At 50.5% G+C, this 15,827-nt stretch overlaps 1 protein-coding gene across 1 annotated transcript; it reads right to left on the minus strand.

Annotated features, from left to right (window-relative positions):
• Nucleotides 1–2,937: 2,937 nt before the first annotated feature.
• On the minus strand, nt 2,938–14,157 carry CHCT1 (CHD1 helical C-terminal domain containing 1). Its single transcript, NM_001075929.2, has 6 exons — nt 14,107–14,157; nt 11,876–11,977; nt 11,455–11,630; nt 9,720–9,819; nt 6,497–6,692; nt 2,938–3,194 (listed from the first exon to the last, which is right to left on the minus strand). Exons 1-6 carry the CDS (start codon nt 14,155–14,157, stop codon nt 3,115–3,117), a joined length of 705 nt encoding a protein of 234 aa, NP_001069397.2. The 3' UTR covers nt 2,938–3,114.
• Between the last annotated feature and the right edge of the window lie 1,670 nt (nt 14,158–15,827).

Here is a 15,827-nt window from a genome sequence, read left to right on the forward strand (position 1 = left end):
CCGGGCCTTAGTTGGAGCACACGAGATTTTTGGTTGCAGCATCTGGGATCCAGTTCCCTGACCAGAGATCAAACCAGAGGTGGGCCCCCTGTGCTGGAATCATGAAGTCTTAGCCACTGGACCACCAGAGAAGTCCCCAGCAGTATGCTTGACTGGTATGAGAAAGCAAGGGTGAGGGCAAAGAGGTCCCAGAATGGACAGGGATAGATCATGTAGGGCTTTGCCAGTACTCTTGCCTGGAAAATCCCATGGATGGAGGAGCCTGGTGGGGTGCAGTCCGTGGGGTCGCTAAGAGTCGGACACGACTGAGCGACTTCACTTTCACTTTTCACTTTCCTGCATTGGAGAAGGAAATGGCAACCCGCTCCAGTGTTCTTGCCTGGAGAATCCCAGGGACGGGGGAGCCTGGTGGGCTGCCGTCTATGGGGTCGCACAGAATCGGACACGACTGAAGTGACTTAGCAGCAGCAGCAGCAGCAGCAAGCTCTTGCAAAAAATTTGGCTTTTAATCTGCAGGAGATGAAGAGCTGTTGGAGGGTTTTGTTTGTTTGTTGGAGGGTTTGTATATGTTTGTTTGTTACTTTTAGAGCAGTTTTAGGTTCACAGAAAAACTGAGCAGATGGTGCAGAGATTTCCTGCATACTGCTCTCCTCCACATGCACGGCCTCCCCCGTCACCCACACCCTCCACCAGAGCGGTTATTGATTACGACTGATGGACTTACATCGATAGAGAATTATCACCCAGAGTCCACAGTTTACATTAGGGTTGCTCTTGGTGTCACACATCCTATGGGTCTGGGCCAATGTATGACGGCATGTATCCAGCACTCTGGTATCACACAGGGTATGTTCACTGCTCTAAAAATCCTCTGTGCTATTGGCGTATTTTGAGCAGAGCAATGTCTTGTGATCTGTCTTTTTAGAATTCTGAGACCTACTGAATTTAAGGAAAGAGTTAGGAGGCCTCCCCTCCCCTCCCAAAAAAGGGACTTCCCTGGTGGTCCAGTGGTTAAGACTCCACCTTCCAATGCAGCGTATGTGGGTTCAATCCCTGGTCAGGCAACTAAGGTCCCACACGCCTCAAGGCAATTAAGCCCACCTGCCACAACTAAGACCTGATGCAGCAAAAAAAAAAAAAAAAAAAGCCTCCAAATCCAAGCTCACCTCTTGCACATTTTACCTGCAGGCTTCCCGATTGTCCTCGAGGCTGGTAGGCATCTCCCACACTGGCTCCTGGTCTCCGGCTCTTTGCACAGGAGAAGGCTGTAGGGTTCCAGAATTCCTGTAGGGGGCAGTGTTGCCTCACACACAGAGGTCACTTCCTTATTTTGGTCTCTTCCCTAAACACCCAGCTTTTCCCCTGCGACCTTGTCAGTGACATCGCTTGGGAGCAAAGTGGAGAGCCCCCAGTTGTCTGAGACACCCTCCGACCTGCTGCTCTTCTCTCACAAACCCTCCCTGCTTTGTCAGGACTGGTGGGGACCACCCAATGAGGCTGACCCCCGGCCCCTGCCTTAACGTCTCTCATCTCACCTCTGGGAGGTAGTGGGTGGGGGTGGGAGGACCAGAGAGATGGGGTGGCTGCCTCCCTCCCCACTCGTGCGTTCCTGTCCTTGGCCTTCAGGTCTAGACTGATGTTCATTTTACCATTTAAAACCTTGGATAATATTTACTCCTGAATACAAATCGAAGGAGGAGAGGAAAAAGGGTCACACACATTTATTCTGGTTCCCCACCCCCACCCCACCCTCCACCCTTCATGGGCGCCAGATGCTCTGCCTGGAGCGTGGCCAGTTTTTTCAAACTGTTGTTATTTCTAATGTGAAATGTACCGAGTTAATATTGACTATTGACTTTTTAAAAGAAGTTCTACTTTAGTCATTCAAAATGCCCTAGAGAAGTGCTGCTGCTGCTGCTGCTAAGTCGAGTCAGTCGTGTCCGACTCTGTGCGACCACATAGACGGCAGCCCACCAGGCTCCCCCGTCCCTGGGATTCTCCAGGCAAGAACACTGGAGCGGGTTGCCATTTCCTTCTCCAATGCAGGAAAGTGAAAAGTGAAAGTGAAGTCGCTCAGTCGAGTCCGACTCCTAGCGACCCCATGGACTGCAGCCCACCAGGCTCCTCTGTCCATGGGATTTTCCAGGCAAGAGTACTAGAGTGGGGCGCCATTGCCTTCTCCGGAGAAATGCAGCTGCCTTTAAAAAAAAAATTGTTTTGTGGCTGAGCCAGGTCTTGGATGTGGCATGCAGCATCTTTAGTGGCAGCATGTGAGCTCTTAGTTATGGCACGTGGGATCTTGTTCCCCAACCAAGGGTCCAACCTGGGCCCCCTGCATTGGGAGCATGGAATCTTAGCCACTGGACAGCCAGGTAAGTCCCTTGGGACGATTAATATAGTTCCTTCTTTGGTCTCCTGACTCTACCCTCTCTCACTTCCTCGTACTTTGCTGATACCCACGTCACATCAACTCCTTCCCCTGCCTGGCATCTCCCTTGTCACTGTCCCCTCTAAGTTCCCACAGGATCAAGGGCAGACGATTTAAGAAGGGACCAGACTGGTCACCCTCCGACTGACTCCTGGCCCACTCCCCTCCCACCTGTGCTCTCTCCTGGCAGACACATATCAGGCCTCTGTCACCTCCCTTAAGGCCCTCCCCAGACACCGGCATTACCCTGTTATAACGTCTACATGTGTGTGTGTTTCCCCCAGACTGTGACGGTCCTTGACACAGAAACTGCCTCTTACTCACCTGTGTATATGGAGGCCATTTGCTGTTCAGAAGGTGGCTGGCAAATATTTATTTTTAATAAAAAAAAAAAAAAGAATGAGACCTCCCCTGCTCTCTGCAACTAGAGAGAGCCCGCAGAGAGCAGTGAAGCCCCAGTGCAACCAAATAAATGACTTTTAAAAAATGAACGACGATGATTAGCCAAGTTGAACTGTCTAAAGGATGTTTATTTTCTTGTCCCATTTATACACAGTTAAGACTGAGCATCCTTTTGATAAAGACAGCTTCTTCTTCCCCCTAACTGGTCCCTCATATCCCCCTCCCCTCAAGTGCAAGTGCTCTAGGATCCAGGGCAAGCTGGCCCTCAGCCCCAGCTGGATCTTCTATAGACAGGTCTCTGGAGTGTCTGGGGCTTCCTTAATCCTCCTTCTCTTGAGTTTCGGCTCTTGAGGAAGCTTAGAACCTGAAAAAGAGGAAGGTCGGAGACAGTGACATCACAAATAGTAAGAGAATCTCAGCCTGTAACATTTGCCGGCTGTGGTGGGAAGAGCAGCAAAAGCTTACCTTGCTTTCAACCTAAGTCCCTTACCCTTTTCTCACAGAAACCCTGTGGGGTAGGGAGATGGAATCACCCCAGTTTACAGCTGAGGGATTACAGCTGAGGATCTGCAGGCGCAGAGTAAGGAAATGGGCTGCTCAAAGTCTAAGCCAGGGGTACAGTCAGGACAGACCTCCGGCTTCTGTGATTCCTCTCCACTCCTGTCTCCATTCACTCCTCAGTTTCCAGTACTTTGCTGCTGGGTTGTTTGCAAACACCATTGCCATCTTTTTACTTAAGAACTGACTCATGAAAAAAGTAAAGAACTGATTCATGAACACAGTGCCCAAGGAACACCACGAAGGTCCTATTTGGGGGGATGGTGTTGATTTCACTGATCTTTTCTTTTTTAAAAAAGAAATATTTATTTATTTTTGGCTGTGTCGCTTCGTTGCAGTTTGTGGGATCTTGGTTGCCCTCTATGGGTGTGACAGTTTAGTTGCCTGGAGGCATGTGAAATCTTAGTTCCCCAACCAGGGATCTAACTTGCAGCCCCTGCGTTGGAAGGTGGATTCTTAACCACTGGACTGTCAGGGGAGTCCCCGCACAGGTCACTTTTAATTTCATGATAGACACAGTGATTCACCTGGTCCTGGTGGCCCCACCTGGTAGTATGCGTTTTCTCATGTAACACAGTAGGAAGAATAGCACCTCGTCTGAAATGTATGCCTGTCAGAAATGTTTTTAACACGAATCCATGGGACCCTTGACCTACAATCCTGCTCCGAGAGAAACAAGCTTCAAAGATGCCAAATGGAAGCAACAAGAAAAGAGCAGGAGGTGGAACAGTCTGCAGAACAGTAGCCTGATCTCTTCAACATGTTGGGGTGGAAGAAAAGGGAGACTCAGGTTAAGAGAGACTTTTCCCTGGTGGCTCAGACGGTAAAGCGTCTGTCTACAATGCGGGAGACCTCGGTTTGATCCCTGGGTCGGGAAGATCCTCTGGAGAAGGAAATGGCAACCCACTCCAGTATTCTTGCCTGGAAAATCCCATGGATGGAAGAGCCTGGTAGGCTACCGTCCGTGGGGTCGCAAAGAGTCGGACATGACTGAGTGACTTCACCTCACCTAAGAGACATAACCAGGTGAAATGCATGGTTTGGGAAATTAAGTGCAAAAGGGATCTGACTATTGGGAAAATTTGAAAATGGAGTATTTAATTCAATGAAGATGTTGACATGGAAGGTTTCTATAATTATCTGAAAAAAGCAAGTTCAAGTCAAAACCACGCATTCAGCATGGTCTCATTTTGGTTTAATACAGGTGTTTATATACATGAAAAGCATCTGGAAAGTGGTGGACAATGTGATGTTTATATTTTCTTATTTTTTGTTAATCTGTATTATCTAATTTTCTAGGGTATGCTTGTGTTTGTAATCAAATGTTATTTTAAGAATTATAATTCAGGGGCATCCCTGGTGGCCCAGTGGCTAGGACTGTGCACTCCCAGTGGCGGAGGCCAGGGTTCCATCCCCGGTCAGGGAACTAGATTCCACTTGCAGCTCACATGCCTCTACAGAGTTCGCATGCTGTAACTAAAGGTCCCGCATGCTGCAACAAAGACTGAGGGTCCCGAGTGCCGAAACCAAGACCCAAATAAAGAAGCAGTTTTTTAAAAAACACTTTACCCCGCTCTAAAAAAAATAAATAAATAAAATAAATAAATAAAATAAATAAATAAATAATAAAAAACACTTTAAAAAAAGAAGCACAATTTCAAGCCCAACTTAACACGCCATCTGCAGCTTTTCCCTGTTCCCTGCCACTCTATCCCTCTCCCTCCATCCTTCACCTCTAAGCCCAGCCTGTGTGCTCACTGTCTCACCTCCACACAGACCTCCATTCCACCTCTTTGTCTCCCTCGTCTCTCTCCTTTTTCCTTTTTCTAAAGCCTGTCCCAAACCTACCTCCTTCCAAACCTCCGGACCTACCCTTTGCCCTATGACCTGAGATTGATCATTAGTGAAAGGCGGATGGTCATGCCCAGCTCTTCTGGGTGCTGCAGGGGTGGGTGAAATTAAGAGACACGATGCACCTGGTAACGGAGATGCTGGCTCCGAAGCCTGAACCACACTTTCCTCATCTGATTCATGGACTGCCTGATCCAAATCATCTTAATACCTACTGCCCTTCATTCCATGGTATGTTTCACTTCCTCAATCTAAGCAGTAGGCGCCAGGGCCACGGGCCCCACAGAGCTCAGGCACGAATCTGGGCTCAGGGCCATGGGCCCTCTTCACCGACCCATCCTCACTTCCCTGCTCCCTCTGCCAGCTGTAGCCGCTGAAAAGGCCCTGAGCGTGTGAAGGCCCAGCCTTCAGAGACACACCCTGGGTCCAGTTTAGGACCACGCCCTGGGGTCCTAGGTTTCCCTGTGCGCCTTCATTTTCTCCCACAGGAGATAAGCAAGAACAGCTACACGTGGCCTCAGAAGCCAGTTCCAGAAGGGTGAGAGGTAGGAGGTCTAACTTCTCTCTGATCCTTAGTGCCCGGAACGGGCCTTCACAGACTCCAGCCTTGCTGGGCACCCCCCACTGAAGACTCTGTCCTTTAAGCCCACAGCCTCCGTCCAAGGGCCATGGTCACTGGGAAGGCCGTTCCCAGGCCATCTGGCTGGACGGCCTCCTTCCTGGGGGAGTGACCCCTTCCTTCCACCCACGGCCCACCCAACACCAAGAGGGCACAGCCTGCTGCTCGGCCACTTCCCGGGAGTCTCTGCTCTTGGCCACTAGAAATGGCTCTGCTTCTGATCGTATGGGAGCATGCCTTTGTTTACCTGTTAGCTGGAAAAGGCACATTTCCCGAGACCTCTAGGGGGAAACTGAGATGGAACAGGAAGGAAACACACCTAAATATGATTATTAGTCCTGCCTGTGGGTCATGGGTGACTTTTCTGTTTTATCCTATCTGGCAAATCCCAGGGAGAGAGGCGCCTGGCAGGCGACAGTCTATGGGGTCAGACACGACTGAGCGTGCATGCACAAACATTTCAAATTTCCTACAGTGAGATGACCTAAGAGAGGAGGAAAAAAAGAGAAAAGAAAAAGTGGAGAAGGGGAAGGAAAATGGACAAAGAGAAATGCAGGGCAGAAGAGAAGATGGGATGGCTGGAAGAGGACCAGGTCAGGCGCTCCCGGGGGGCAGATGGGCCACTCCTCCGGGCATACCTCTCCTGCGGGGGCCCCTGGCTCTCAGCTCCTTCAGCAGGCGGGCTGGGTGGCCTGGGGCCTGCAGCTTGGACAGCCTCTCCTTCATGCCATTGAGGTGGCTGCGGAGCCCCCAGGCAGTGCAGAGCTTGGGCAGACTGTCCTCCTGGTCAGCCAGCAAGGAGCTCTCCGGGGCGTCCAAGGGGCAGAAGGCCATCTGCAAGGGGACCAGAGTGTTGAGGAGGAGAGAGGGGCCGCCTGCCAGAGCCCGAGCCCTGCCCGTGTTAGGAAGCTGCTGCGGCCAGGCTGCACCTCACGCTTGGGCAGCCAGGATGGAGTGAGGACCACAGATGTTGGGGGGCAGAGGGGGGATCATGGGGATCTTGAGGTCAGGCTGCCAACTCTGTCTTCTTGGGTGGTTCTTTCCTTTGCAGTATCTCCTCCCTCTGGTTTTTGAGCATATTATGTGTTTGTAATGAAACAATGGGACTTAAAAAAAATATTTATCTGGCTGTGCTAGGTGGGGGAGGGCATGGCAACCCACTCCAGTGTTCTTGCCTGGAGAACCCCATGGATGGAGGAGCCTGGCGGACTGCAGTCCATGGGGTCGCAAAGAATCAGACACAAACGACTGAAGCAACTAGGCATGCGTGGCTGTGCTGGGTTTTAGCTGTAGCATGTGGGATCTTTAGCTGTGGCATGAGAACTCTTAGTTGCTGCATGTGGGATGTAATTCCCTGACCAGGGATTGAACCCGGCTCCTCTGCACTGGGCAGAGTCTTAGCCACTGGACCCCCAGGGAAATCCTGGTGCTTATTTTTTAAAGTCCTTTGCAAAATTAAAATCGAGAGCCTGGAAACATCTTTTGAAAGTTCCTTGGCTGCTGAAATCTAGGAATGACTAAAATGGCAGCTCCTCAAATTCTTAGAAGGAATCACTGAATCTATCCCCATATTCATGTTCAGAGAATGAAACAAAGACCCACAGAGAAAGTGAAAGTCACATCCAACTCTTTGTGACCCCATAGACCATACAGTCCATGGAATTCTCCAGGCCAGAATACTGGTGTGAGTAGCCTTTCTCTTCTCCAGGGGATCTTCCCAACCCAGAGATTGAACCCAGGTCTCCTGCATTGTAGGCAGTTCTTTCCCAGCTGAGCCACAAGGGAAGCCCAAGAATACTGGATTGGGTAGCCTATCCCTTCTCCAGGGGATCTTCCTGACCCAGGAATTGAACTGGGGTCTCCTCCACTGCAGGAGGATTCTTTACCAACTGAGGATGCCATTATAGCTGCCCAGCTGGAGCAATGGGCAGGATAAGGTCAGAGCAGGGCTCTCCTTTGAATGAGATTATGTTTGAACCCAGCTCTGTCCTTCCCATTTGCTGCGTGGTCTGGATCAAGTTCCTTCACCTCCCTAGATCTGGCACCCTCATCTATACACTGTGGATAACAATTCTAATTACCACCTAGGGTTACTTTTGAAGAATGACATGAAGGAACATAAAGTTTCCTAGTACATAAACACTGTTCCCTGTAATTATTCTTTTGGACAGTGCTTCTCAAAGGGTGCTCTGTGAAATATTCTAACCTCACAGACCGCCTGAAAAGTGGGATCCACTCAGAGTGCAGGAGAGAAATCAATGGATTCTAATGTAACCTAGTGTGAAAAGTTCATTGATAACAAATCTGAAAAGGCTACATACTGTATGATTCCAACTATACCTTCCAATTATACAGTCCAGAAAAGGAAAAACTATGGAGACAGTAAAAAGATCAGTGGTTGCCAAGGGCCTTGAGAGGAGAAGGGGGGGATGAATGGGCAGAGCACTGGGGATCTTTAGGGCAATGAAACTTCCTTTGTCCACTGTAATGGTGGATACATGTTACTGTATATTTGTCAAAACCTACAGAATGTACAAAACAAGGAATGCACCTTAATGTAAACCATGGACATTAACAGTGTATCCATATTGGCTCATCAAAGATACGAATGTACCTCTCCAGTGCACCAGGGAAGCCCCAATAAGGAAAACAGGAAAGGGTAAATACGGGAACTCTGTGCTTTACCCCCAATTATTCTATAAACCTAAAACTGCTTTTTTAAAAAAAGTCTATTTTAAAACATTCATTGAAGGAATTCCCTGATGGTCCAGTGGTTAGGACTCTGCACTTGCTCTGCAGGAAGCATGGGTTCAGTCCTGGTCAGGGAACTAAGATCCTGCTGTGTGATGTGGTATAAAATGAAAACAAACAGCCTAATAAACAAACATCTGTTGATACGGTTTCAGATTCAACATTGCAGTTAAGTAACTGCCACTTGCTGAGTTTTGGTGTCAAAAAATATTCACCTTTATCTGAAAATGCTAATAAAATACTCCTCTCCTTTCTATTAATAATTATATATATATATATCAGTAGGAGGCTGGATTTTCTTATGTACCAAATCATTATATCGTAAGAGACTGAGCAAAAGCAGATATGAGAAGCCAAGTGTCTTCTATTAAGCCAGACACTAAAGAGATCTGCAAAAATAGAAAGCAATGTCACAGGTTTGATTCATGGATCGGGAAGATCCCCTGGAGAAGGCAATGGCAACCCACTCCAGCATTCCTTCCTGGGAAATCCCATGGACCAAGGAGTCTGTGAGGCTACAGTCCATGGGGTTGCAAAGAGTCAGATGCAACTTAGCAACTAAGCACCATAAAAATTAAGAGGGGAGAAGTGATCTGAGACTAAGATGTTTGAGAATCACTGTTTTGGGACAAAGCCTACCCGGGATATTTATCCTCTGGCTTTTGCAATGGTCTCCATAGCCTCCCCCAAGCTGGCTATGCCTCTCTGCCTGGCCTGGGTCGTCCCCACCCACGGCTCCTCAGAAAGGTCCCTGCTCCTGCTCAGGGTGTGGCGGTGGAGGGTGAAGCTGAGTCTCTGGCCTCCTGAGCCCACTCTGTGCCCACCCCGAAGCCAGTGGAGTTTTCCTCAGGCAATGAGCATGGGAAGGACTAAAGAGTACTTGTTCTATCACAGGGCTCTTCAGGAAATTTCCCGCCAGTCCAGTGTTGAGGATTCTGCACTTTCACTCCTGGGGGCCCAGATTCCATCCCTGGTCAGCTAACTAAGATCCCTCATGCCACATGCTGTGGCCAAAAAAAAAAAACAAAACACAGCCCTTCAGGCTCAGATCTCCCCCTATAATTCAAGAACACGCCACCCAGCCCTCTGCCGGCCAGGGAGGAGCCTCACCAGGAACTTGGTGGTCTGGTTGTTCTTGGTATACTTGTAGAGTTTGCGAAGCTGCTTCGCCTCCAACTCTGAGAAGAGGGAGACAAACCGCCAGAGCATCCTGCAAGGGAGGGGAACCGAGGCTGAGGGGGCGGGGCCGAGGCCGAAGGAGGCGGGACCGAGGCTGAGCGGGGAGGAGCCCAGCCCCTCTCCCCGCCACACCTGCCTTACGGCCAGGACCACCCGTCCTGGACCACCCCTGCCCCCTGAATTTTTGGTTGGGCGCTTGGAGGGCAGGATTCTCCAGGCCTTGAATCCCCTGTATTTGGTGATGAGCCCCCACAGCACGCAGCAGTTATTCTATCAGAGTTCTTTCCCCCACTCCTCCCACCCCGATTCAAAACAGGGAAAGGAGTATGTCAAGCCTGTATATTGTCACCCTGCTTATTTAACTTCTATTCAGAGTACAGCATTAGGAACGCTGGGCTGGAGGAAGCACAAGCTGGAATCAAGATTGCCGGGAGAAATACCAATAACCTCAGATATGCAGATGACACCACCCTTATGGCAGAAAGCCAAGAACTAAAGAGCCTTTTGATGAAAGTGAAAGAGGAGAGTGAAAAACTTGGCTTAAAGCTCAACATTCAGAAAACTAAGATCTTGGCATCCAGTCCCATCCCTTCATGGCAAATAGATGGGGAAACAGTGGGAACAGTGTCAGACTTTATTTTTGGGGGCTCCAAAATCACTGTTTGGGCTTCCCTGGTGGCTCAGATAGTAAAAAATCTGCCTGCAATGCAGGAGACCTGGGTTCGATCCCTGGGTTGGAAGATCCCCTGGAGGAGGGAATGGCAATCCACTCCAGTATTCTTGGCTGGAAAATCCCATGGACAGAGGAGCCTGGAAGGCTACAGCCAATGGGTCACATAGAGTCAGACATGACTGAGCAACTAACACCTTCAAAATCACTGTGGACGGTGACTGCAGCCATGAAATTAAAAGATGCTTTCTCCTTGGAAGGAAAGTTATGACCAACCTAGACAGCATATTCAAAAGCAGAGACATTACTTTGCCAACAAAGGTCCGTCTAGTCAAGGCTATGATTTTTCCAGTGGTCATGTATGGATGTGACAGTTGGACCATAAAGAAAGCTGAGAGCTGAAGAATTGATGCTTTTGAACTATGGTGTTGGAGAAGACTCTTGAGAGTCCCTTGGACTGCAAGGAGATCCAACCAGTCCATCCTAAAGGACATCAGTCCTGAATATTTATTGGAAGGACTGATGCTGAAGCTGAAACTCCAATACTTTGGCCACCTCATGCAAAGAGTTGGCTCTTTTGAAAAGACCCTGATGCTGGGAAAGATTGAAGGTGGGAGGAGAAGGGGATGACAGAGGATGAGATGGTTGGATGGCATCAGTGACTCAATGTACATGAGTCTGAGTAAATTCCAGGAGTTGGTGATGGACAGGGAGGCCTGGCGTGCTGCTGTCCATGGGTCGACAAGAGACCACTGAGCAACCGAACTGAACTGAACTCCTATCCCCGGGTGAGGAGAGTCCTTTATCCATTCAGTGCTGCCCTGAGTCACTAGAGGGTGCTGTTCTCTCCACCCCTCTTCACCACACTCACTCCAGGATCCTGACCCTTCCACACTAAGATGAAGGACTAGGAGATTTTCACTAAGGAGCGACCTCGATTCTGGAGGGAGTGGCCTAGGAAAGAGGGTCATGGTCAGGGTAGGGAGGCTGTCCTACTTCTTCCAGTGCTTGATTTCCCAGGCTCGGCAGTAGTGCTGCAGAAAGGTGTTGATGTGGTCCCCTAGGACCACCAGGCTCTGCTTCATGTACTTCAGTTTTTTCTTCTGGGGAAGGTCCTTTGGCAGGTGCAGCTTACGCAGGAACTTCTTCAGTGGCCTTAGATATTCTTTACACTGAGGAGGCAACAGGGGAAGTGAGGGGCCATAGGAGAAAGAAGAGAAAGTTGGACACCCCACATAGCCCGCAGGTGGCCCAGCTGCAGCCCTTCCGACCCAGTGTTATGTGAGAAGGCCACTTCCTTCCCAAGAGGGTGTCCAGTGGGGCCATGAACTGTGGATCCGAGGCCTGCCAGCTTCTGACCCAGGTCTCCTGACCTGTAGGGAATAGGGTACGGGTCCCAGGCTGGCCCCTTACTCACAATTTTGAAGGTGTCCCGGTCAAGGCCCTTGGCATGGCGCACAAGGGAGTCTTTGGCTGGGGTGGTACTGGAGCGCCTCTCTAAGCTGCGTGCATTCGTCCCCTGGAGGAGGCAGGGGCAGCAGTCAGCTGGGGGCCTAGAGCTACTGCTCCTGAGAGGCAGTGCTGGGCAATCACTGATCCAGATGCCAGCCAAAGCCCTTCTCCGTTTTCCCAGTGACTCCTCTTTGACCCAGCTCTCGGGCCAGTGAGCCCTGGGAAAAGGAAACCCATCTCTGAGAATTCCTGCTTAGAAAACCAAGAACACCTAATCCATTTCTTTTATAATATTATAGCTCTGTATACTAACTAACTTTGCAAAGCACTTGACAAACACTAACTCTTTTTGTTTTGGATCATAAAGAAAGCTGAGAGCCAAAGAATGGCTGCTTTAGAACTGTGGTGATGGAGAAGACTCTTGAGAGAGTCTCTTGGACTGCAAGGATATCCAACCAGTCCATCCTAAAGGAGATCAGTCCTGAATATTTATTAAAAGGACTCATGCTGAAGCTGAAGCTCCAATAACTTTTTGGCCACCTGATGGGAAGAACTGACTCATTGGTAAAGACTCTGATGCTGGGAAAGATTGAAGGCAGGAGGAGAAGGGGATGACAGAGGATGAGATGGTTGGATGGCATCACCGACTCAATGGACATGGGTTTGGGTAGACTCCGGCAGTTGGTGATGGACAGGGAAGCCTGGTGTGCTGCAGTGCATGGGGTTGCAAAGAGTTGGACACAACTGAGCGACTGAACTGAACTCTTTCTGTGTATGGTTAACTTCTTTTTTTTTTTGAGGGGAGGACTGCACTAGGTCTTCACTGTGGCTTGTGGGCTTTCTCTCTAGTTGCAGAGCTTGGGCTCTCTAGTTGCAGTGAGCATGCTTAGTTACTTCACAGCATATGCGATCTTAGTTCCCCAACCAGGGATGGAACCTGGGTCCTCTGCATTGGAGGGTGGATTCTTTTTTTAAAAAAAATTTTTATTTATTTACTTTTTTGACCATAGTGGGTCTTCATTGCTGCATGTAGGCTTTGTTTAGTTGTGGCAAGCAGGAGTCATTCTTTGTTGTGGTATGAAGCCTTCTCCTTGCAATGGCTTCCCCTGTGGAGCATGGCTCTAGGGCTTGCAGGCTTCATAGGCTCAGGGGCTTAGTTGCTCTGAGGCATGTGGGATATTTCTGGACCGAGGATGGAACCTATGTCCCCTGATTTGCAAGGAGGATTCTTAACCACTGGACCATCAAGGAAGTACCAACATTAACTCATTTTATTCTCCCACAGATTCTGTAAGGCTAGAACTCTTTATTTTTGGTTACAGATGAGCAGAGGGTACCTGAGACGCTTAAGTAACTCCTTGGGGGAATGATCATCATTTATTTACTCGCTCATTCAGCAAACACTTATTGAGTTCCTAAGTCCCAGGCCCACTTCTTTGTATCCCTAATCTTTAGCTTCTTGCCAGGCTAACAGGCACTCAGGAAAGTGGCTGACAGTAATGGTGATGATGAGAAGGAACTTTCTGGCAGCAAGCTGGGGCAAAAGAAGTTGAAAATGAATCACAGTGAGGTGACTTCAGAATAACACTTGAAGTCAGAGCACAGGATTAGATTGACATGAGGTTTACACCTGCCCTTTAAAAAGCCTCCCAGAAAAGGGAGCGTAGGGACTTCCCTGGTGGCGTAGTGGTTAAGACTCCAAGTTTCCACTGCAGGGGACACAGGTTCAATCCTTGGTCAAGGAACTAAGATTCTGCATGCCTCATGGGGGAGTCAAAACACAAGTGAGCATTAAAGTCCTGCCTGTGTTCAGGGGGCACAGGAAGTTCCAGGACAGGCTCCTCCAGACTCCAGAGGGAACCCTGACTAGTCAACTGGACAAACACTCCATACAAACCACACAGACCATGACACATGTTCATACACACACACACACAAGCCTGTGAGTCTTCATAACTGACAATCATCTTGCCAGGAATCCCCACCCCCATTATCTTGCCAGGTATCTATGTCCTGGATAAACATCTGTCTGGATGAGTTAACCTTCTCTTGTTCTTTCAGTCTCTTACGAACTGGTGAACCTCACCATTTCCGCCCCCCCTCTTCTTCCTTGACACTTATCTTCTCTGCCTTCCCAAGCCAGCCCCTGCAGGGCCCTCCTTTCCTTCCCCCCTCACACCCCCAGCCCCACTTCACCTGCTCTAGTGGCTCCTCCCTTTCGTCCGCCTGCCCATCAGAGGCTTCCATCTCAACAGGAGCGCTGATGGGCTTCATAGCGGCACTCCCCGGGTCCCCTCGCCCCCGGTGACTCAGGGAGTGGCACTCGGAACTCCGGGCAAAACCATGGCAACGGCCAACACAGAGCCCAGCGCCCCTCCCCCACGCGGCCCGGGTTCCTCGGGGTGCCCTGGAGCCCGCCCTGCAAGCCAGCAGCTTGGGCCAGGCACACCCCGGATTTTGTCGGGGCACACAGCTGCCCAAGAGGGGCGGGCACCCCTTCTCCCAAGAGAACTGTCGGGTGCTCTCGATTTTGAACGTGGGTAAGGTTTTAGGAATAATTCTCCTGCCTGCCTACCATTCAAGCCCCCTCGTTTACAGAGTGGGCTACCCTGTGGGCTTCCCCCTAAAGGAGAGCGAGAAGAGGTTTCCTAGCCGTCCTTTTAGGACAGGGGACAATGTGGTAGAGGATGTAGGGAGAACGTAGCATCGTCAAGCTCTCCCGGGATGCATCTTCTCTTCCATCATTCGTAGCCTCCAGGAGGGAGGAAGCCCACTGTGTTGGGTGGTGAGTGGATGGTGGTGGTGTTTTTAGGGAGTATACAAAAATACTAGCCACCAAGTACTACCTCAATTAACCCTCATACCTCTTCCCCGGGGTAGGTCCCAGGGGTGGTGGTGGTTTAGTCTCTCAGTCGTGTCCGATACTTGTGACCCCACGGACTGTTGTCTGCCAGGTTCCTTGTCCATGGGATTCTCCAGGCAAGAATACTGGAGTGGGTTGCCATTTCCTTCTGCAAGGGATCTTCCTGACCCAGGGATCGAACCCAGGTCTCTTACGTCTCCTGCATTGCAGCTGTATTCTTTACCGACAGTGCCACGAGGGAAGCCCCGGGATCACAACTGGGAAGCCCCAGATCTCAGTCGTGATCCCATTTCCTGAAACACCAGCCGAGAAGCACAGAATTCCCGTCATTTGCCTTGGGTCCGCCGCCACGAGGGGCAGCGCCGAGGTTCGGGTAGGAGTCCGTCTGGCCTGGCTTTTCCCTCCTGCGTCGCCCTCGGGGGAAGCCAGGCCGCAGGCGTAGAAGGGGCTGGTGGGGTCCGCGCGTCTCTCCAGCCGGCTTGTCCTGGAGGCGCTCCAGGGCGCGGGGCTACGCCGCCCCCTCGTCTCTTACGCGGCCCCTTGCATCCCCCATCAGCTCGCCGTGCGGGTCAGGGAGGTGGTAAGACCTTGCGGCCCCGGTCCCCTCACCTAACCAGCATCTTCTTTGGATCGCTGGACACCCTCTCCTGGCCGGTCCCTTCCTGTTTTCTGGGCCCAGGTCCCGTTTTCTCCACTCGGTTTGGTCCTCTCTCTCCCCCGCCTTCGACGGCAGGGGTCAGCGCGCCGTCTGCTGACTTGCTGCCGCACGGTCTTCCCAGGCCTCTCTCTCGTCATCTGGCGGCGGTACCTGCGAGTGACAGGAATATTTAACTAGAGGTTGTAAGCTTTCCGGGTGGCTCAGATGGTCAAGAATCTGCCTGCAATGAGGGAGTCCCAGGCTCGATCCCTGGGTCGGGAAGATCCTCTGGAGAAGGAAATGACACCCCACTCCAATATTCTTTGCCTGGAGCATCCCATGGACAGAGGAGCCTGGTGGGCCACAGTCCATGGCGTTGCAAAGAGTTGGACGCAACTGAGCGACTGCACTTTGACT

This window comes from Bos taurus, chromosome 19 (assembly GCF_002263795.3).
Source record: "Bos taurus isolate L1 Dominette 01449 registration number 42190680 breed Hereford chromosome 19, ARS-UCD2.0, whole genome shotgun sequence".
Lineage (NCBI taxonomy): Eukaryota > Metazoa > Chordata > Mammalia > Artiodactyla > Bovidae > Bos > Bos taurus.

Bases quoted from the DNA above. Each gene is read 5' to 3' on its own strand.
- CHCT1 (NM_001075929.2), bottom strand. From the start codon at position 14,157: ATGGAAGCCTCTGATGGGCAGGCGGACGAAAGGGAGGAGCCACTAGAG. The intron at 11,978-14,106 runs GTGAAGTGGGGC...TGCCTCCTCCAG, and splicing joins GGGAGGAGCCACTAGAGCAG to GGGACGAATGCACGCAGCTT. The intron at 11,631-11,875 runs GTGAGTAAGGGG...TTGCCTCCTCAG, and splicing joins ACCGGGACACCTTCAAAATT to TGTAAAGAATATCTAAGGCC.